This window comes from Choloepus didactylus, chromosome 12 (genome assembly GCF_015220235.1).
Source record: "Choloepus didactylus isolate mChoDid1 chromosome 12, mChoDid1.pri, whole genome shotgun sequence".
Lineage (NCBI taxonomy): Eukaryota > Metazoa > Chordata > Mammalia > Pilosa > Megalonychidae > Choloepus > Choloepus didactylus.
In genome coordinates, this window is record NC_051318.1 from 20094767 (window position 1) to 20118490 (window position 23724).

Here is a 23724-nt window from a genome sequence, read left to right on the forward strand (position 1 = left end):
ATGTGTTTCCAGGAATTTGTCCATTTCTTCTATGCTATCTAGTTTGTTGGCATACAGTTGTTCATAGAATCCTCTTATAATTTTTTAAATTTCTTCGGGATCCACAGTAATGTTGCCTCTCTCATTCCTTATTTTGTTTATTTAGGTATTATCTCTTTTTGATTCTGTCAGTCTAGCTAAGGGCTTGTCAACTTGTTGATCTTCTCAAAGAACCAACTTTTGGTGTTCTTTATTCTCTCTATTGTTTTTTGTTTGTTTGTTTTCTATGTCATTTATTTCTGCTTTAATCCTTCATATTTCTTTTCTTCTACTTGGTTTAGCATTAGTTTGCTGTTTGTTTTCTAGCTTCTTCAGTTTCTCCATTGGTTCTTTGATTTTAGCTCTTTCCTCCTTTTTAATATATGCATTTAGAGCTAAATTTCTCCCTCAGTACCACTTTTGCTGCATCCCATAGGTTTTTTTAATAGTCTCTAGTCTAGTCTGTTTGTCAGAGAATATTTTAAGCTCTCCCTCATATCTGAAGGACAGTTTTGCTGGATATAGGATTATCTTTGACATGTGATAATCTGATTATTAAGAGTCTTGGCGTAGGCCTATTCAGATCTACTCTGATTGGGGTATGCTGTGCTTCTTGGATCTGTAACTTTATGTCTTTCCTAAGAGATGGAAAATTTTCATTGATTATTTCCTCTATTATCATTTCTGTCATCTCTTCTCCTCCTGGGACACCAGTGACACGTACATTCCTGCCTTTCATTTTGTCTTTAAGTTCCCGGAGACGTTGCTCATATTTTTCCATTCTTTTCTCTATCTGTTCTTTTTGTGTAGGTTTTCAGGTGCACTGTTCTCCAGTTCCTGAGTGTTTTCTTCTGCCTCTTCAGATCTGCTGTTGTATGTTTCCATTGTGTCTTTCATGTCTTGTGTTGTGCCTTTCATTTCCATAGATTCTGCCAGTTGGTTTTTCGAACTCTCAATTTCTTTCTTATGTATGCCCAGTGTTACCATTATATGCTTCATCTCTTTTGCCATATCTTCCCTAAACTTTTTGAATTGATTTAGCATTAGTTGTTTAAATTCTGGTATCTCAGTTGAAGTGTAAGTTTGTTCCTTTGTGCTAAAACTTCATTTTTCTTAGTGTAGGTTGCAGTTTTCTGTCGTCTAGGCATCTGATTTCCTTGGTTACCCCAATCAGGTTTTCCCAGACGAGAAAAGGCTCAGGTCTCAGCAGGAGGCAATAGTATCACTCTCCCTAAGGGTTTGTCTTAGAAGATTGGTACACCCTGTGAGGCCTCAAGTCACTGTGCTTTTCTGCCTAGCAGGTGGCGCCTGTCAGCCTGTAGCTCCAGACTGATGTAAGGAGGTGTGGCCTATGGGTGCTCTCCTCCAGGCTCTGGGGTCTGGTTCTGAATGGAAGGTGGGTAGTAGAGCTTGGTATCACCTTCTTCCTCTTAGAGAAAATACACCCCCTAGGAAGAGGTTATTTACATTTGAATAGACTCTCTCTGCTTGTGTTATCTCCACCCTTGTGTGTTCAGAGCACTGGGAACTGAAAATGGCTGAGGTTTTCTCCAATGAGCTGGAAAAGGGACAGAAAGCCCCCTTCAGGGCCAGTCCGTGGCTACCCTCTGGCTCTCTAAGATCAGTTGTCACCAAAAGCCTCTGTCGGCGTTTTGGGGATTCATATCTTGTATTGAGCAGTCCACGTTTGTTAATTAAAACCCCAGCTGGAGCTCAGCTGAGCTATATTCACTTGCTCAGAGGGTGCTGCTCTCTAGCACCATGAGGCTTTGGAGTTCAGGCCATGGGGGGAGGGTGCTCCCTGCTTGGATCTGCAGTTTTTACTTACAGATTTTATGCTACAATCTCGGGCATTCCTCCCAATTCAGGTTGGTGTATGACCAGTGGACACTCACATTTGTCCCCCTGCAGTTATTCCAGATTATTTACTAGTTGTTCTTGGCTGTTTATTAGTTGTTCCAGGGAGACAAACTAGCTTCCAATTCTCTCTATGCTGCCATTTTCTTCCATCTCAAGCATCCCATAGGTTTTGATATGTTGTGTTTTCATTTTCATTCATCTCTATATATTTAGCAACTTCTCTTGCTATTTCTTCAACCCACTGATTGTTTAGGAATGTGTTGTTTAACCTCCAGGTATTTGTGAATGCTCTAAATCTCTGATGGTTATTGACTTCTAATTGTATTCCATTGTGAGCAAAGAACGTGCTTTGAATAATTTCCATCTTTTTAAATTTACTGAGGCATGTTTTATGGCCCAGAATATGATCTATTCTGGAGAAAGTTCCGTGAGCACCAGAGAAGAATGTGTATCTCGGTGATTTGGGATGTAATGTTCTAAATACGGCTGTTAATTCCAATTCATTTATTAGATTGTTTAGGTTTTCAATTTTCTTATTGGTCCTCTGTCTGGTTGATCTTGCTATAGGAGAGAGTGATGTATTGAAGTCTCCCACAATTATTGTGGAAAAATCTTTGCTTCCTTCAGTTTTGCCAATGGTTGTCTCATGTATTTTGGGGCACCTTGATTGGGTAGATAGACATTTATGATTGCTATTTCTTCTTGTTGAAGTTGTCCCTTTTATTAGTATATAGTGACCCTTGAATTTATAGTCTATTTTATTTGAGATTAATCTTGCTACTCCTGCTTTCTTTTGGCTGTAGCTTGCATGGAATATTTTTTTCCATCCTTTCACCTTCAATGTCTTTGTGTATCTGGGTCTAAGATGAGTCTCTTGTAAGCAAAATATTGGTGGTTCATATTTTTTAATCCACTCTGCCAATCTTTTAATTGGGGAGTTTAATCTATTCACATTCAATGTTATTACTGTGAAGGCATTTCTTGAATCAGCCATCCTATCCTTTGGTATTTGTCAGATATATATTTTCCCCCTCTCTCTTCATTTTCTTTAACATACCCTTACTAAAACTCTTTAGTTCTGAACCATTCTCCATTCCTCTCTCTCCTTTCTTTTTTTCTCTGCCGGTAGGGCTCCCTTTAGTATCTCTTGTAGGGCAGGTCTCTAGTTAGCTAATTCTCTCAGCATGTGTTTGTCTGTAAAGATTTTAAGCTCTCCCTCACATGTGAAGGAGAGCTTTGCAGGATAAAGAATTCTTGGATGGCAATTTTTCTCTTTTAGAATTTTAAATATGTCATACTACTGCCTTCTCACCTTCATGGTAGCCACTGAGTAGTCACTACTTAGTCTTATGTTTTCTCCCTTGTATGTGGTGAATTGCTTCTCTCTTGCTGCTTTCAGAACTTGCTCCTTCTCTTCAGCATTTGAGAATCTGATCAGCATATATCTTGGAGTGGGTTTATTTGGATTTATTCTGTTTGGAGTTCATTAGGCATCTATGATTTGTATATTTATGTCATTCAGAAGGGTTGGGAAGTTTTCCCAAACAATGTCTTTGAATACTCTTCCTATACCTTTACCCTTCTCTTCCCCTTCTGAAATAGCAATGATTCTTATATTTGTGCACTTCATGTTGTCCATCATATCCCTGAGATCCATTTCAAATTATTTCCATAAGACCCTCTATTTTTTAAATTTACTGTCGCAAATTCTTCTTTATGCTCTTGTAGGTTCTTCCTGATGTCCTTTATATCCTGATCCATGATATTGATGTTTGTGTTACTTCTTTGATTAATTGTCCGATTTCTGAGTCTTATATTCTTATGTTTGTGTGCTTCATGTTATCCATTATATCCCTCAGATCTATTTCAAATTTTCCAATTTTTTTCTCCATGCAATCGTTTGTACTTTCACTCTCCAGAACATTTTCCTCAAGCTCACCTACTCATTCTTGGAGTTTATCTAATCTGCTGCTATGTGTTTCCAAGATACTTTTAATTTGATCAACAGTTTCTCTTATTTCCATAAGCTCATCTTTTTTTTATTTACTCTTGCAAAATCTACTTGATCCTTTTCTAGGGTCTTCTTCATGTCCTTTATATCCTGTGCCACGATCTTGCTGTTTGTGATTACTTCTTTGTTTACTTGCTGGAAATACCGTATCTCCTCTGATTTTTTGATTTGAGTGTTTGGGTTATCCATACCTTCTGGTTTCTTCATATGCTTTAAAATTTTCTGTTGCTTTTGGCCTCCTGGCATTTGCTTATCTTGACAGGGTTCTTTTAGGATATGCAGACTTATTCGAACAGCTTGGTAAAGAGCAATTTCCCTGACTTACCAGCAGATGGCACCCCCATGCCACGTATTACCCTCAGGCTAGTTCTCCCCAACTTTGTCTATGTGTTGAGTGGGGGTCCAAACTTGTGGAGGTCCAATCAGTGCACCAAATTTCTGTGTGCAGTTGTGGTCACCAGCCATGAGGGTTGGCATGTGCCCTGTGCAGCTAGGCAGGGAAGATGGCTTTAAGACCCAGAACTCCCATCTGTTCCTGGAGTCTTAAAGCTGTTGCACAAGTCCAACCCTTCAACTCAGATTCCCAACAGTCTCTCTGCTGCCGGCCCATAAGTCCCTGGGATTGGTGTAGGGCACCTGGGACTTCCTCACAGGACCCTGCCTCTAAGCTGTGAACTCCGTGGACTTTGTGGAGGAAGACTGTGCAATGTCACAGTCGAGCAGAATCCCCAAGGGAAGCTCTCAGCCACAGTGCTGTGAAGGGGTATGTCCCCGCCCACTGAAAATAATGGCTGTACCGGGCATGGTTACTTCCCACTTCCATGGTCCTTTGCCTGCTGCAGCAAGCTGTTCCCTAGCTCAGAGAAATTAGCTGCGGGTGTGTGAAAGGCTATCATCCACGCCAGATACTGAGGCAGGTACTCCCCACCGTGCTGTGTGGCTCTCTTTGCCAGATCCGCAGCTGCTTTTGGGGTTTTTAACTAACCCGCCTCCAAACACTGACCCCAGGTTTCTCCCCACCACGGCACAGCTGCTATTTCCCCAGCAGCCTCACTCACTCGATTCCGAATGCAGACTCTCTGTTTCACCAAGTGCAGTCACTGGGGATGTAGTGGACCTTATCCAGCCAGTACAACCCTGGAACTGGTATTCTGGAGCATTTTCTGTCTTTTATCTAGTGTTTTTCATGGAGAAGTATTTTGTTCTGTCTCTCCTAATCTGCCATCTTGGATCCTCTGCTTATTTGCTATTATGCTACCTTTAAGTTCACTAACTCTTAATTCTGCCAGTTCAAATCTACTGTTGAGATGCTGTAGTGAATTTTTTATTTATTATACTTATCAACTCAAGGATTTCTGCTTGGTTCTTTAAAAAAAGTTTTTTCTATCGATATTCTCTATGTGACGTGATATTGTCATCAGACCTTCCTTTATTTCTTTAATCAAGCTTTCTTAAAAGCAAACATAATGGTCACTTTGAAATCTTTTCCCGTTAAATCTGACATCTGGGCGCAATCTATGGCAGTTTCTCTTGCCTGTTTTTTTTTTTTTTTTTTTTTTTACTTTTTTAAGCAGTTTTATTGACGTATATTCATATACCCTACAATCCATTCAAAGTGTACAATCAGTGGTTCACAGTTTCATCACATAGTTGTGCATTTATCACCACAATTTTAGAGCATCTTCATTACTCAAAAAAAAACACCAAATCATCCCATACCCCTTATCTCCACTATTATTGACCCTTAGCACTGGTGTAGTACATTTGTTACTGTTGATGAAAGAATATCAAAATATTACTAAGTATAGTCCATCGTTTGCAATAGGTGTATTTTTTCCCATATACCACTGTATTATTAACACCTTATAATAGTGACAGATAAATGTTCTAGTTCATGAAAGAACATTTTTATATTTGTACTATTAATCACAGTCATTGTCTGCCACAGGGTTCCCTGTGTTATACCCTTGCCTGTTTTTTAAAATGGTGTTTCAGTCATATGTTCTTGTTTCTTTGCATGTCTTTGTAACTGGTGGAAACAGGACATTTTAGATAACATATTGTAGCAGCTCTGGCTACTTGGTCACCCCTCCCTCCAAAGCTTGTTAGTGTTATTTGCTTGTTTAATGAGTATATCTCCTGTCACAGTGTTAATTCTGTGATGTTGCTACTCCAGGAGATGCAGCTTTGGCAATGTCTATAGTCACCCTTGGATGTCTCTTCCACTTTTCCCCAGATCGCACTCAGTATTATACTCTACTAACTCCTGGTCAAATGCTTTGTTTATAACAATGTCCTGTGGCATACCCTAGGAACTAATCTAATGAAATTGGTTTCTTCAGTGGAATTGTTTCTGAAGTCAGTGTTTGATATTTGTTCTGATCCCATAAAGAGGTCTCCTCCTAGCTGTCTTATTCCTGGGTTCTCTCTTGCAAACTAGGTGGCCTACAGCCTAGGCTGTATCTTTAGCAGATCCAGGAATCTCTTTCCAATTTCCTTCAACACAACCTTGACTTCTACAAGCCCAGTTGCAAATGAAGTCAGTTTCTTTGGGAAGAGATTAGGAACTATTTTACGGTCTGCTTCCCCCGCCCGCACCCAAGCAATTTTATTTTTTATTTTTATTGACTTCTTAAATGGATGTTCCTTCATTTGATATTTGCCCTTAGGACCATTTCCAGAGACTTTAAATGGTTGTTTTTACATAATTGTCACCAGTTTCACTGGAGAGTGGGTCAGCAAAGGTCTTCATGCTGTCATGTCAGAAATTCATCTCTGTGTAAGTCTTTTACCACCATTTAACTTTTTAAATGAGGTAGATATATTTAAAAAGCTCTTAATAATAATGTTGCATCAATTGTAATACAAAACATTAATAACAGGGAAAACTGTGTATGGGGGGGTAGGTATATGGAAACTGTACTTTCTGCAAGATTTTTCTGTAAACCTACAGCTACTCCAATAAAAAAATAATTAAAAAATCAAGTATCATCTTCAAGGTGGAGTTCAAAAGGACCATGGAAGATATAGAAAGATAGGCTGTGTCATGCATGTCTTTTTCTATTAGCATCCCCAAAGTCACCATGGAAACTGAACCTTCTCCAAACATTACTACTCAAATATTTCAGAGGCCTTATTTTCCATCAGATAGATAAAGTTTTAAGGTCAATAAGCCTAATTTGGAAAGTAGTTGAAAAATATTTATAGTCATGAAAAATTGCCTTTGTTTGCTACATAGATTTTTTTTTTTACCAAAACAGCAAGTGGTATCTGCACTTGAAGAATATTTAGCTAACCATTAACAGAATTAAGATCAGTAATGACAAATGAAAGATAGAAAATTCAGGGAAGACGACTAAATAATTTTGACACAAGATATAGAACTGGCTATCTATTAAGAATAACTGGTAAAGATCTTAGGGTAACAAAGAAAAAAATTTAAACAGGGTCAAAGTAAACTAAAAACAAATTTTTACTTCACCTGTTTTATTTAAAAAGTACGTATCTACAAACTAGAAAGGAAGCCGAAAGAAAAATAACATGATGGGGGAAATTGCCTAAGGTATATCTAAAACATGAAACCACAAAGGTTTGATGTAGCAGATTCTGACACTAATGAATTACCTGCACTGAATTCTTCTCTCTTAGTCAATGCCAGGGGAATAAACAAAGTTTTCTTTATTTGTTGCTAGTACTACCATTTTCATAAATCTGTCTTCAGTCCTACTTTTCTTTCCCTATGATTCCATTATTTTTTAGGCTGAAATAAATTTCTTAAGGGGGATGCAGAAAATGCAGAAAAAGATACTGAAAAAACAGACAGTTTGGTAAATAATTTCCTAGAAAGCTAAAGATAGTAAGTCAGAAGGAAAGCTGAGAGGATACAAAAGATTGTACTTTCAAGTTTGTATCTTGACGACAAAATAGCAGGGAACAGATACATGAAGTCAATATGAACCTAGAAGTCACCAGTTTTTTCAGGGACAAAGTTTTGCTGCTTTGTAATATTTGCTATTTTTTTCCAACTAGATTTCCAGCAGTTTAACTACTGATAATAAGTTAGTCCTAAACAAGTCAAGCAAATTCTAAGGAGCCAGAGCTTCATTTCCCAACACAATCTCTAGCTTTTTAAAGACAGAGCAAAATGGTAAGATCAAATAATACCACTTCCGAGATTTAATTTGCACCAACTCAAATGATATTGATATTAGTTTTTAAGCATTAAATCTTCCTGTTGAAATAGTATATACTTTCCTACCAATCACTTTTGCTCGGTACCAAACTCCATCTTCAAATTTAGCTACGCAGGCTTGTTCTTGAACTGGACAGAGGATTTCCAGATTTTCCCCATTTTCACTTTTATAGAATTCCTCGATTGTCTTTAACAGAAATAAAAAATCCAAGCTCTCTATCTAAGAAATAAAGAAATAAATAACTGTAGCTTCATAACAACTTAAAAAATTGACTGCTGCATGTATTATTTGCGCTGTATATAAAATTATGAACTATTAGAATTGGAATCACATAAATCTATCAATTATGTGCTATGTAATTTATTTTTAAAATAACTTATTACAGAAGTAGATAAAATTAAATGTATAGACACAACAAAAATTAAAAACAAAATAAAATTCCCACTACAGAGATCACCAGATAATACCTTAGTGCATATTCTTCGAGATAATTTCTCACACATATCAGACACTAACACCATTTTTTCTACCTAAATAAGATCAGACCATAGATAATATTTACTAACCTTTGTTTTCTATTAATTCTCACTTTTTCTATTTCAGTAAGTATTCTTTACTAGTACTTCCAGACCATATTTAGATTTCCCTCACTGACCCAAACCAGTAATCAATCCAAGGATACACTGGATACACTGCATCTGTTATCTCCAAAAGTCTTTTTTTAATCTAGCATGGTCCTCCTTTTTTATGATCTTATCTTGTTGAAGAGACCAGCTATTTTTCTGCAGAATGCCCCACTTTCTAAATTTATGTAGTTATGTCTGTTGAATACAGTCTATCCCTGGTATTTCTCAAAAGCTGAAAGTTATATCTAAAGGTTTGATGGATTCAAGTTAAACATTTTTGGCTAGAAGATATTATAGGTGATTTTGTATACTTCAGGTTGCAACACATCAGAAGACAAAATACTTACTGACTCACTACTATTAATATACTAAGATTTACCCCTAGATTGGGGCAATAATTCTAATCCTTCCAATGTACAGTTATGTTTTTTCCCTTGTGCCCATTAAGTAATTCATGTGGTCCTACTTTGGCATTATATGAATGTCCAGTTTCCCATCAACCATCTGTCTAATGGTTTTAAAGTAAATTGATAATTCTTTGATAAATCAAACATTTCAGGAGGGTTTGTGAAATGCCTGCCTTGTGTAAAACAGTGCTTTATTTCCCTTATTAAATGAGGCTATTTCGTTATCTTAAAATATAGTTCCTAAGAATGACAGTATAAATCCTTGATCATTTCTCTAAATATCAATTCCGAAGGTTAAAAATATTTAAAAAGCCATGTCAAATGTTGAAAAATGAGATTTTTCTCTTTTATGAATACAATGGAAGTAGAATTTTTCTGAATACTGTCTTTTCTTGTTATTACATGTAAATTACTTAAAAAGCTCCTTTACTTCTAACTTTCTAAACTTTTATTTCTGAGTAGATATTACTCATATTCCTCCATTAACAGTTTAGCCAAAGTGAATATTTAAAAACAAAACAGAATAAATACATGCAAGTCCTAAAAAGATGCCAAATAAGCAGATTTCTACAACTCATCTGGGGAAGACAGCATAGTGGTAGCGGAGTACTTAAGGCTACAAGCTCTGAAACTACATTGCTCTGTTCATTCCTGGCTCTACCATTTTGTAACTGTGTGACCTTAGGAAATTTACAATATCTGTGGTTAGAGACTCCATATTAAACGGAGACAACAGTATGTTCTCATAGGATTGTTGTGAAGATTAATCAGTTAACTTCATGTAAAGCATGGAAGCCATCAGAATGAGTTAATTCACATAAAAGCATTGACCAAGATGAAGAGATAATGATTATTACCCTATGGTTATTAACTATCCAAACACATCCAAAATTTAAAATTTTGGAAATGGATATAACCTGAATATGTTTTGGTGCTCAAATTAAAAAAAAATACCTAATAATATTCACTAAACTCTCAAATATACATGATTTGAAAAACGGTTTTATCATATTTTGATTTGCAAGTTCTATGTATTTTCCTATTCTCTAAATTTCAGAAGGTAGCCAAAGAAAACATCTTATTTGAAATATTTTCCTTAGTAAGAAAAACATGTACATGGCAGCTATCCGTCAGTGTCTTTTCCCTCCATATTTCATTAACTTGCATGGATAGAGTTCTTTCAATTTACCATGAATCATGAATTTCTTGTTTCAAGTTTCATCTACTAAGAAATCAAAGTGTATGGGAGGTTGAGAGTGATTTGTTTGCTCTAAAATTCATACTTGGCCCTCATTTTCTATTTAAGATTTAAAAGATTGCTTTGTGTCAAAGGAACACTATGTACTTACCAACTGAAGATAGAAGTCAGCAGGACTATTTATATGACAAACCAGAACTAATACATCTGTCATTTGTTTAGGCAAAATAGGTGGATGATAGTTTAAAGTCGTATTTTTTTCACAGTGACTTCTTGGTGATTGTGACCTAAACCTAATTAAAAGCATAAAGCATAATTAGAGTTAGGCAAGAGCAATTTTCTTTAAGTCTCTCTTTCCTCAGCAACTTGAACTGAAGAAAGGACTTGTACACATACTGATGTATCTACCCAAAGTACTCCCTTTTCCAATTTTGCTCTTCTAACTCATGATGTTTCTTAAAACTGTCTTCAATTATCAAGCCAGATTAAATAAGATGTCAGGTCCAAAACTCAATAATTAACCTTCAAATTTGTGTTAGGACATTTTAAAGCTGAGCCTATATGTCTCATTCAGATTCAAAGCTGCTTCTACTCTTTTAGTTGAATTTGACAGCCACGGTCTATGTTAGCATTCAGTTAGGACAGCTGAGGTTATTAATAAAGTTCTTTCCAGCTTCAAATCTCTGTTTCAACTTTTCTAGAACAGAACCTACTTGGGTCATTTCTAGAGTCATGTAATTTCCCAGGACATAATCAGGGTTTTCCACTATTTCAAACAAAGCAATTAGTTGCACAACTTAGTCATCAGATATAAGGTGCGTGTGTGTGGGGGTGGTGGTGGTGAATTTTAAGTATCTATTCTAGATTCATGAATTAAATATAAAGCGTTGATCAAGAACTCATTCCAAAGGCTATAAATTTAAGTCAAGAACTGCTACTAAACTCTAATTCTTGAAATCTGCTACCCCAATTTATAGCTATAACCTCAAAGGATATTCAAGTTTTAATGCATTACCTACCTTGCTAGTTCCATAAAAACTAATGCATCTCTAAGAGACACAGGCATATCGCTGCTTATTTTATTTGTTGGTGGCTTCTGCAGATCTACAATAAGCACACCATCTTCTTCTCCAAAAACTTTCATTAAAACAGTCTTGTTATTTACCATTTTCAGAAATTTCACTTTAGCTTCCTCTCCCCAGCCTTCATTCTATTGAAAAAGTAAAATCTGAAAGTATTTTAGTAATTACTACCATCTCTACTGTCACTATGTTTTGTATTTAGCTTTATTCCAACCAGGATCTAAAACTTCGATCAAAGGCACACAGACGTTAAGAAAACAGCTGGGGCCACAAACACAAGGCTAGTCTTTATGTATACACAATTTGTAGATCGTACTTCAATTTTGAAAACATATCCTTTATAAAGCAGTTTCACTTAAGAATTGAGTTTCACTTTAGAATATTAATGTGAAGATGATAAAGATTTTTAAATAAAATAATCAATGATTGCACATGAATCTTCTACTTAAAGGATGAAAATTCAAAAGGTAATTTTGAAAGTATGATGGAAACCACATAATGAAATCATCTTTGTTTTATCTAGCCTCCATTAGCAACATATGAAGTATATGCTATTTCAACAAGGAAAAATATTTGCCCATTTAAAAAATAATTTTACAAGTAGATCTTTGAACCTTTAAATATACATACAAAGTAAATTTCAAGGGTCAAGACTATGCATTTCTTAAAAACAAAAATTAAGAGAACGTTATGTTTTTATGATTAAGAAGTAAAACCTACTTAGTACAGAAAATGCAAAGAAATATATAAAAGAGAAAATTTAAAAACACCCAAACCATAATCTCATAAGCTTGAGGAAAACACCACTGTTAGCATTTTCATGTGTTACCTTCTAATTTTTTATTTATTCATTTATTCGTTCTTTCAACTATCTGTTGAATGCCTACTATGTGCCAGATTTGCTAAGTGCTGGTAATACAATAAAAAGCACTAAGACAGACTCCCTATTACATAGACCTTGTAATAATATAACTGCTTATCATATATATTCTTTTTTTTAATTTTGAAATAAATTCAAAGTTATAGCAACAGTTGCAAAAACAATACTAACCCCATACACAGAATTCCATCATACCCTGGCCCCCCTCCCCCGATAGCTCAATCCACCAACTTTAACATGCTGTCACATAGTTATTTCTTTCCCTCCCTCCCTCCCTATCATCCATCATCTATTGCTCTGTCTTCTGAACATATGAGAGTTAGCTGCACACATCCTTGAGCATACACTATAATTCACATATACACTTCCCATGAACAAGAACATTCTTTGATGCAATCCCATTAAGCGCAGCTAAGAAGTACAATACATTCAACAATGATACAAAGCTTACATTCTATATTTCCTTTTCCTTATGTCTCAACTGTGTCCCTTTGAGCCACCTGTCCTCTATCCTCCAGTCCCATCCAACTTCATCCTTAGCATTCAACTGTCATCTAGTTAGACTGTCTTTTTTTTTTTTTCAATTGTGAAAACATATATACAGCCTAAATCTTCCCATTCCACCCCCTCCCTAGCATTCCATTAGTGGGATTAATCACCTTTAGAATGTTGTAATGCTCTTTCCCACCATCCATTACTAGAAATTTCCCTATACCTCAAACAGCAACCCTACACTCATTTCTTAACTCCCCATTGCCCCTTCCCCCATTTCTCTTAACCCAAACTCTACTTTTCATCTCTATGGTTATATTCTCTGATAACTTCTTTGTGTTTACTGTGAGGCTTAAAATTAACCTCTGAAATCCATATCAATCTTGTTTTTCTTTGATACCACCTTCACTTCAATAGGACACATAAACTATGTTCCCATACTCTTTCATTCCCCCACCTTTATATAGTTGTCTAAATTACATATTTTACGTTGAGTTCAAAACCACTGATTTGCCATCAGAGTTTGTGTATTTTACATCATGTAGGAAGTGACTAGTGGAATTACAGTTCAAAAATTATTGACTTCTACTTGTATTCCATTGTGGTTGGAGAATGTGCTTTGAGTATATTCAATTTTTTTTTTTTTTAATTTCTTGAGCATTGTTTTATGTCCCAGCTTATGGTCCTTTCTGGAGAAAGATCCATGACCACTGGAGAAAAATGAGTGTCCTGGTGATTTGGGATGTAAGGTACTATATATGTCTGTTGAAATTCTCTATATCTCTTTCTCCTGTCTTTGGTTCTCTGTTGGTAGGGCTCCCTTTAGAATCTGAAGTAGGGCAGGTCTTTTATTGGCAAACTGTCTCAGCATTTGTTTGTCTGTGAAAAACTGAAGCTCTCCCTCAAATGTGAAGGAGAGTTTTGCTGGATAAAGTATTCTTGGTTGGAAATTTTTCTCTCTCAAAATTTTAATTCTGCCACTGCCTTCTTGCCTCCATGGTGGCCGCTGAGTAGTCACACCTTAGTCTTACATTGTTTCCTTTGTATGTGGTGAATTGCTTTTCTCTTGCTGCTTTCAGAATTTGCTCCTTCTCTTCAGTATTTGAGAGTCTGATCACAATATGTCTCGGAGTGGGTTTATTTGGATTTATTCTATTTGGAGTTCGCTGGGCATTTATGCTTTGTGTATTCATATTGTGCAGAAGGTTGGGGAAGTTGTCCCCAACAATTTCTTTGAATACTCTAATACTCTTTCTAGACCTTTACCCTTCTCTTCCCCTTCTGGGACACCAATGAGTCTTAAGTTGGGACATTTTATTTTATCTATCATATCCCTGAGATCCATTTCGATTTTTTCTATTTTTTTCTCCATTCTTTCTTTTGTTCTTTCATTTTCTGTTCTGTGGACTTCTAGGACACTGAGACGTTGTTCAGCTTCCCCTAGTCTTGTATTGTGCATATCCAGAGTCTTTTTAATTTGGCCAACAGTTTCTTTTATTTCCATAAGATCTTCTATTTTTTTATTTACTCTTGCAATGTCTTCTTTACGCTCTTGTAGGGTCTTCTTTATGTTGTTTATATCCTGGGCCATGGTCTTCTTGATGTCCTTTAAATCCTTTGCCATGTTTTCATTCCTTGATTGTAGTTCTTTGATTAATTGTGCGAGGTACTATGTCTCTTCTGATATCATGATTTGTGTGTTTGGAGTTGGATTCTCCATATCATCTGGTTTTATCATATGCATTAAGATTTTCTGTTGTTTTTGGCCTCCTGGCATTTGCTTTGCTTGACAGGGTTCTTTCAAGTTGTAAAAAAAAAAAAAAAAAAAAGATACCAATCTAATTTTTCAGAAACATAGTTTGGTTGCGTACACTTTCTCTAACTAACCAGCAGATGGCGTCTGTGAGTCACCTATACCCCTCAAGTCAGTTCTCAACCTTGTCCCCACAGTGTGTGGGGAAATGATTCTTGTGGGGTTCAGTTGGAGAACTCAGTTTGGGTGTGTTGCTGGAGCCGTCCGCCCTGAATGTGGGGCGTGTGTCTGGGTGGCCAGGGAGGAAGGACAGCTTTAATATTCAAATCCCCCAGGTTCCCGGAGATTCAAGGCCACCGCAAGAGTCTAAGCCTTCATTTCAGTTCAGCCCCAGACCCTCTCTCTTGCTGTCCCACAAAACACTGGATTTGGTGTAGTGTCCCTCGGTTCTCCGAGCGGGTCCCCCCACCCAGGCGCGATCCTCCAGGACCTCTGCCGAGGGAATGCTGTGCTACGTCACCAGTGTGCGCTTTCCCTCAAGGGAAGCCCCGCGCTGCCGGGCCATGCTGAGGCGCTTTCAGCCTGATGCAAAGATGGCTGAACGCGGCGTCTCCACACCCCTCTCCTCGCACAGTTCCTCCTTCCCAGCTCCGGGACAACTGGCAGGGCTCTGGGCTGTCAGCACGGCCCCAGGCAGGAGTTTATCCAGTCCTCCGGGAAGCCAGCTGCTAACCGTGGGGTTTCTTTCTGCTTCCGGCTCTCCCCTCCATTCCCCCAGCCCCAAGGGTATCTGCAGTGGGGCTATCTTCCAGGCCAGACACCGAGAGGCCGGCCCAGCCCCCTCTTGCTGTGTTTTACTGCGTGGTTCCCACTATCGCAGCTGCAGCTGCTCCTGGGTTTTTCCTTTTCTTTTTTTCTAAAGAGCCCGTTGGTCTCCAATCGCCAAACCCTGGCTTCCCCACACCACCATGCAACTGCGGGTCTTCCAGCCAGCTTACTCACTTGTTTCAGAATGCAGACTCCCGGTTTCACCAAGTATACGGCCTCTGTGGAACTAGCAGACCTCGTCCAGCTGGTGCATTGCTGTAACCGGTATTCTGGGTCACTTTCTGGTTTTTATCTAGTGTTTTTCATGGAGGTGTTTTTTTGCTCTGTCTCACCTAGCCGCCATCTTAGTTTCTCCCTCATATATATTCTTATATACAATTTCTGTCCCCAGGGAGTTTTCAGTATTGTTGGGGAAGAGATGTTCATAGAGAAGACAAGGAAGAATGCAATATGGGCCATAAGGAGAATAATGAACAAAGTGCCATGGAAATTGGGAGGAAATATATAGACACGCATACCACACCATATTTTAAATTTCTCTCTATATATATTTATTTAACTCCAAATTTAAGTTGTTTACTTAGAAATTTTGTCTATCACTTATGCTCATATTTGTTTATTCAACTCAATTTTCCATTATGCATATTTCCAATCTTGGAAGGTGGAGTTCACTTCCTTTTTATTGGCACCAATAGGATTATTATGCAAAATACATTTACCAGGTTAACTGGTGATTTGAATAATCTGACTGGCAATACACAACTAAAATTGGAATCTTTAGCCTCCAAAGAGGAAATAATTTAGGTTGTACTTACTGAATTCTGTGGAACAATGTCTTTCAATGAGCATGGCTGTGCTAATGGCTGCATGTGTTTCAACAGCTCTTCTATATATGATTCAGGCTTTCTTAGAACCAGACATAAATCATTTAGTACTACATGCTTCTCAGCAATGTGTTCTTGTCTCACAGGGATATCACCAACTCTAGGAACAATTCAAGTAGAATTTATTTAAAACAATGCTTTAAATCTGAACTTGCTTTTCCCCATAAAAGGTATACAGTTCTACAGATATTCTCCTGAAATGAAATTTTACAAAGTTATACTCTAATTCATACTTCCTTTGTATATAGACTTAATCTAGCTTCTGTAAGTACAAGACACTCTTCTTATCCACAGAATTATGTCTCAGTATGGTTAAAATGAGACATTTTGTGTTAGATACATGTTATCACAATAAAAAAATTAAAGGAAAAATTTCAGCTACCTGTATCTTAACTTTCATATACCAATTCAGTTTAAACTTACAGAGGATGGTGACCCCCAAATATAAATCTATTTATTTATAAAGCTATAAATATAAAGCAGACTATTTTATTCTATGAGAAGACTGTGGGAAATATTTTGGAATATCTAGAGTGAGTTAGACATTATGCCACTTTAATCTGTATTAATAACACCACAGAAATCTGATTAAAAATTAAACTCAATAATCTGCATCTAACTGTAGCACCATTTAAAAGAACTGTGTTTGTACATTATTATCTAATTTGAAGCAAAATAAGAAGAGTATTTAAGTTTGAAGTACATGAAAAAAGTTCCATTTCCAAACTCTCCAATATCAACACTGATAAATATTTTACTAATTTAGTAAGACAGATACAGAACAAAATAATAAAAAGTGTATGCCTTGGAAGTGAAAAAATGTTAAATTATTCCTCTCTATTCCTTCCCAATTTCCTTTATTATTTAATATTTTGACCTACAAATGTTTCTAAGTAGGCTGGTAACACATAAAAGTTATAAAATATCATACCCTGGAACAATTAGGATTTCAGAATTTCCAAAATCTACCATAAATATTTGTATTAGGGCAACTTCACGGACTGAGTATTTAGTTGGACTACAAGGTTTTTCAGTATTTTTACTTTCTATTGGAATTAATTCAGTGATAGTTCCTCGACACCACATTCCATTTTCAATACTGTTGACAAATATTCTCGCACCTAAATAATGAGAGAGACAAACCTTTATCAATGTTTATGGAGAAAAATGCCTAATAAGCTCTAATTTACAAACATGTATATTAGTCACACCACTTAAGAAGTCCTAATTAATTTATTTACTGATATATAGTACTATATCAAGTACTGTGAGGAGGATATAAAGTAGGACATTATGATAGTTTCTATTATGCAGAAACTTAGGGGGAGATAAAAACACAAAGTATACTAAGTCAGCAGTCACTTACTATATTATATTAACAAAGATGAATGAGACAATCCCGTCATTAAAAAACTCAAGAAAAGAAAAGAAACAGGCAAATAAATCACTATAATACTCTATACTCAATAAATAAAGACTATTTATCTCTGTGCCATACACACAGACACATACTTAAGTCTTTAACATACTTTGATAACATAATGGAGGAAACAATTACCTTCTTGAAGTGAGGGAAAGAAATCATGAAAGGTAGCATGTGAAATGTCAAAATTAATATACAGTGGAGTTCAGAGAAAGTGAAGATGAATTAAGGACTCAGCAGCAGAGGAAGGCCTTATGGAAGGACCTGATGGATTACAAATTAAAAAAGAAGAGCAAGCAAGAAAGAGTTCTGAACTTGAATGCTTACTATGAGCTCAGCAAAGCTCTAAGTATTTTATACATTTGCATTCACTTAATCCCCAATTAATCCTGATATTCTAATAAAGCAACATAGATGATCCTAGAGTTAATCTCATTTTTGAAGAATACATGTAAGAAGATAGATACATAAAGAATATATAGTATATAAGGCTAAACATAATACTATTAGGTATTATTATATTAGCTGATGATTGTTAGAGTGAGAGAAATGCTCTATTAATAAATCAAAGCATAGCTTCATCTTATTATGGACTAGAATCAAATTTGGTCAACAGTATTTTGTGGAAAATATTTGTAACAAAAGCCTATAGCATGGGAAATTACACACACTCTTAGAATTAAAACAGACATTATTAAGTTTACCAGTTATTTGTCTTGAGACAGTAGGAAACGTATGCCACAGACCTCCTGAATCTTTAATTAAACTGTTCAGTTATCCTTAACATTCATATGTTGGTTAAATGTTACAGTATTTAAATAAACTTGCTATTTTAACTTGGAATAACATTTTATTACCTAGTTCCAAAATATCTGAAGAACTGAGTGGTAAACCCTTGTTGCAATATTGATTCACCTTCTTTTCCAAAACAGCTGCAACTTTTCTTTGTGAGTACTTCCGAATGTAGAAGTGACATGGGTGTATTACATGGCTTACAAAAACTAACTCTGGAGAACCAAGACAAGAATAATATTTAAACCACAAGAATAAACCATGAATTAGAAAAGAATTCACAAAAGCTGAATAAACACAACATACTGTAAACAAATAATGAGAGTCTTGTGGTACTGAGAACTCTAAAATACTTAAGCTTCATGAATGAGTCTAAACCATAAAACGGAAATCAGACTGATAAAAAAAAGGATCATTTTCAGCAAAGATTTAGCAACCTGAACTGAAGGTACTTTATTTTACTTTATGCTATACAAATGAAACTGCAGTTAATGTGGTAGTTACATTCTAAAGTATTCTAAAGTATCTGCTGTATATGCTACAACTCCACTGTAACACAAAACTTCAGAGTTTATTTATGAACATATTTGGAGCTTAGAATCCCATTAAAAATGATTAGGTTTCAGTCGTTCCCTGAAACTTCAGGTATCTGTGTGACACCTGAGACTCAGAGCTAGAGTTCTGAAGCTATAAAAGTCAGCATTACCCTATATAGCAACTGTTTTAAAAAAAGCTGAAAAAGAGATCAGACTTCAATTAGAAATATGAATGAAGCAGATCTGGTTAGGACTAAGGAAATCAGACTAAAGGGTCAAGGACACTATGTTTTAAAACTTCAACTTCTGTGTGAGACCAAAGGAAGAGATGTTTATTAGGTGCAAAATGAATATTTTCTGTAGCACACTATCTAATTTAACTGGTATGGTCAGTTTATTCAAACACCATAATTACATCAAACCTTGAATAGGGAGTGAGATATTGTTGGTCTATACAGGTTAGTGTGATGCCACAATACATCCCAGAGTAATTTGGGCAGAGAATAAAAAAAAGCATTTGCAAAGTCCCCTTAAAGGACTGGGGAAAAATGTGGAAATACTAAACTTCCTTACTTGGGGAATCCTTGATATTCTCACAAGCATTGGGGACTACCATTTTTATAGGCCAAGTCCTTGATCATGGGGCTTGCCCTTATGAAACTTATTCCTGCAAAGGAGAAGCTAAGCCTACTTATAATTATGCCTAAGAATCACCTCTAGGAAACCTCTTTTGTTGCTCAGATGTGGCCTTTCTAAGCTAACTATGCAGGTAAATTCACTACCCTCCCCACTGCGTGGGACATGACTCCCAGAGGTGTAGGTTTTCCTGGCAATGTGGGACATGACCCCTGAGGATGAGACTGGCCCTGGCATTGTGTGATTGATAAAGCCTTCTTGGACGAAAAGGGGGAAGAGAAATGGAACAAAATAAACTGTCAGTGGCTGAGAGATTTCAAATGGAGTTGAGTGGTCATTCTGGAGGTTATTCTTATGCATTATATAGATATCCCTTAGTTTTTAGTGTATTAGAATGGCTACAAGGAAATTCCTGCAACTGTTGAACTGTAATCCAATAGCCTTGATTCTTGAAGATGACTATATAGTTTTTACGTGTGGCTGTGTATTGTGAAAACCTGTGACTGACACTCCCTATTTATCCAGTGTATGCACAGATGAGTAAGAAAATAAATAAATAAATAAATAAAGAAAGAAAGAAAGAAAGAAAGAAAGGGGGAGGATAAAGGGCATGGGATGTTTGGGGTGATCTTTTTTGCTTTTATTTTTATTTTTATATTTTGGAGTACTGAAAATTTTCAAAAATTGATTGTGACGATAAGTGCACAACTATATGATGATACAGTGAACCACTGATTGTACACTTTGGATGATTATCTGGCTAGTGAATATATCCCAATAAAATTGCATAAAAATGATTAGGTTTATAGTATGGCACACAAAAGCTAGTTTAATCTATACTACACCAACAGAACAAATAATTAGCTAAAGTCATGCTAAACCCTGTTTTATAAACAAGGTCAGAGAAGTGTGAAAAAGTGGGCAAAGCCAAAGTATTGATCAGCCCTTAGAGGATGGCATGCATGTTTAGGTGCAGGTGGGGGTGGGGGAGAGGTAAAGGAAAGTAATGAGAATGAGATTATTTTAGTATATAGTAATTCAGCCAAGTGTCTATGCTGATACAAAAAGACTGCCAAAGTTTAATGTTAAGGAAGAAAAGCAAATAACAGAACAGCATACAGGATACTTTATTTTATCTAAAAACAAAACAAGAGGGTTATAAAAATAATGTACATGTATTTATTTGTATATGTGTAAAAAGTAACTCTGGAAAGGAGGGAGGGACTGAATGGAATGGGAATAGATAGGCTGGGAGAAAACATTTCACAGGATATCGTTATCCATATATATAATTGTTGCATAATATAGATGTATAGCTAGTAAAAATGTTTAAAAAACAAAGACTAGAAGAGTGAAATTGGGACAGCTCGTACAGATGACAGAAGACCGGACAAATGGATCATTTTAATTTATTAGACCAATATAGATTAAAAATAATAATACCCTATTCAGGATGATATAAAAAGATAAATCTGTATACTCGGGGAGACAGTTGAGAGAAGTGTTGTAAACTTCAGAAATATTTTTGTCAAAAAAAGTTGAAATTTTAAAATTAAAAGGAAAGAAGTTTTAGTTATCAATAAAATTTCACTCACTGCCTCACACTGGGTGACAGTTATTATACACACAGAAAACTCTACTATATCAAGTTCAGAGACTTATTAAAGTACCTGCTTTTGATCCAAAAGGAATACATGATGTTTTCTGAAGAGGCTTTTTTAGATATCTAGGTGTCTTCACAAGACAATCTGTGAAAAATGCTTCATCAAAATGAGAAATAAAGGGCAACTGTACTAATTTTGTTTAAGTAGATAACAGCATGCTATTGGTTAAGAAATTGTACCTGAAAAGGCAAGACACCTTTTCATTAATTCACTGAGATATCAGTGATAACACGTGGAAATCAGTGAAAGAATGCATTCTCTTTTTTTGTATTCAAAAGGTCATTCTTGAGAATCAACCAGTGAAGCAGGCAAGAGGGTGGCGGGGGAGGGGTGGTAGGTAGAAATCAACACCAAATCCTGAAAATGGTCCTCAAGAAGACTGGAGTATAAAACTACATTCAGTTCTATTTCACTCCCATGTTAATGAGGAAATACCAACACTGGAAATCTAATTAAACAAGCATGCTGCATTTAAATGTTACAAAATAGATGACATTCATGATAGTTCGTTTTGTAACAGATTAAATCTCAGAACAAAGATTCAAGAGAAATTGCACTTAAATTTAAGGGCAAAGTAATGAAACTACTTCCACAAATCTTATCTCATATTAATTTCTTTTTAAATATTTTATATCAACTTTATATGTAAAACACTCAAAGGTCAAAGACCCTACACAACCCAAATATTGAAATTATACCCCAAAGATTAGGTATGCTACTGCATTAAAAATAAAAATTATCATAACTTTGGAAAATGTAAAAGGAAGGGCATGGAATGGACCACAAGTTTTAATTTACAATGAGGTATAAGATTACAACAGCAACATGTTTCTGTTAAGTAAAGGGACAAAAAGATGCCAGTTGCTTTGAATTATGGACTCAAAATTTGTTTCTTATTTGCTACTTTTATATTTTCACTCACCTTCCTGGTTTTCTTCAATAATTTCTTCAATTATCACATCAGGGCTAGATCCCATTTCAGGAAGAGCAGTAATGGTTTTAGGGGAAGCTGTTGAAACAACTTCTTTCTGTGTCTGGAAGTTTTTTACTTTTAAATGCACATCACTGGTTTCACATTGCAGAAAAGTTGGTGGTGCGTCATTAATTAGGGCAGATGTGTCCAACTTTTTCTTTTCTAGTGACAGGTATGCATCATGGCAAGTAAATTCTGTTTTATTATTATACTTCTTTGGAATGTTTTGCCCAATTTCATTTTCTTGAGGGTAAAATCTGTTTAAATACATAGAGGCATTTTTAGGATTTTTCAAATGACTTTTAAATCAGTTCACAAATTTTTATATATACCTTTGATCTATTTCTTTTCCACATTACAGTTAATACTGAGAGACATACAAAAGGTTAAAGCTGTCTAGGTGCCCCAGCTTTATCTTAAACACCTTTATTAGTGTTTTTACTAAATTTACAGGGTTGTGCAAACATTACCACAATCTAATTTTAGAACATTTCCATCACCCAAAAAGAAACCTCTCCCAATTCTCAGCTTCAAGCAAGTCCAGGGGTTTTAGAAGATCAATTAGGTGACTGGCTTTTCCATTTCTGCAAAGTGAGGGAGAGTTTAAAACTTTCACAAACAAATGCTGAGAGACTTTGTTAGCAAGAGACCTGCCCTGCAAGAAATACTAAAGGGAGTCTTTTCGGCTGGGGAAAAAAAAAAAAGACAGGAGAGAGAAGTCTGGCGAAGGACACAGAATTCAAGGGTATTAGTAAGTGTAACTTAAAGGATTTAAAACAGACAGATGGAAAAACAGATCTGACAGAAATCAAAGGATAAGATGGATGGTTCAAGTACTTCCTTTACAGTAATAACTTTGAAGTGAACGGATTAAGTGCCCCAGTTAAAAGATACACACTGTCAGAATGTATTTAAAAGTATGATCCATTGATATGGTGTTTACAAGAGACTCATCTCACACTCAATGGCACAAGAGACTGAAAGTGAAAGGATGGAGAAAAATATTCCACACAAGCTGTAACTAAAAGAAAGCAGGGGTAGCCATACTAATATCAGACAAAACAGACTTTTTAAAATGTAATTTTATTGAAATATATTCACATAACATACACTCCTCAAAAGTGTACAGTTGTTCACAGTATTGTCATATAGTTGTGCATTCATCACCACAATCTTTGAACATTTTCATTACTCCAAAAAATAAAATTAAAATAAAAAAGAACATCCAAAACATTTATTCCCCTCCTCCCCCTTATTGTTCATTTACCTTTTTAAATACAGTTTTACTGAGATATAGTCACACATTCTATAGTTAGCCAATCAATTATTGACAGCACCATCATACAGTTGTGTGTTCATAACCAGAATCAATTTTTGAACATTTTCCTTACTCCAAAATAAAAATAAAAGCAAAAAAGAACACCCAAAACTTTCAATCCCCTCCATCCCACCCTATTCTTCATCTAAT

General features: G+C 35.9%; 1 protein-coding gene across 1 annotated transcript in view; it reads right to left on the reverse strand.

Annotated features, from left to right (window-relative positions):
• RNF17 (ring finger protein 17) overlaps positions 1–23724 on the reverse strand; it is a 179264-nt gene that overhangs the window by 109392 nt on the left and 46148 nt on the right. The window contains exons 10-16 of the mRNA XM_037799896.1: positions 22206–22513; positions 18513–18662; positions 17164–17353; positions 16164–16332; positions 11333–11523; positions 10465–10606; positions 8148–8301 (exon numbers count right to left, since the gene is read on the reverse strand). Of these exons, the coding sequence (XP_037655824.1) occupies positions 8148–8301; positions 10465–10606; positions 11333–11523; positions 16164–16332; positions 17164–17353; positions 18513–18662; positions 22206–22513 (1304 nt within the window). The remainder of the gene's footprint in view (positions 1–8147; positions 8302–10464; positions 10607–11332; positions 11524–16163; positions 16333–17163; positions 17354–18512; positions 18663–22205; positions 22514–23724) is intronic.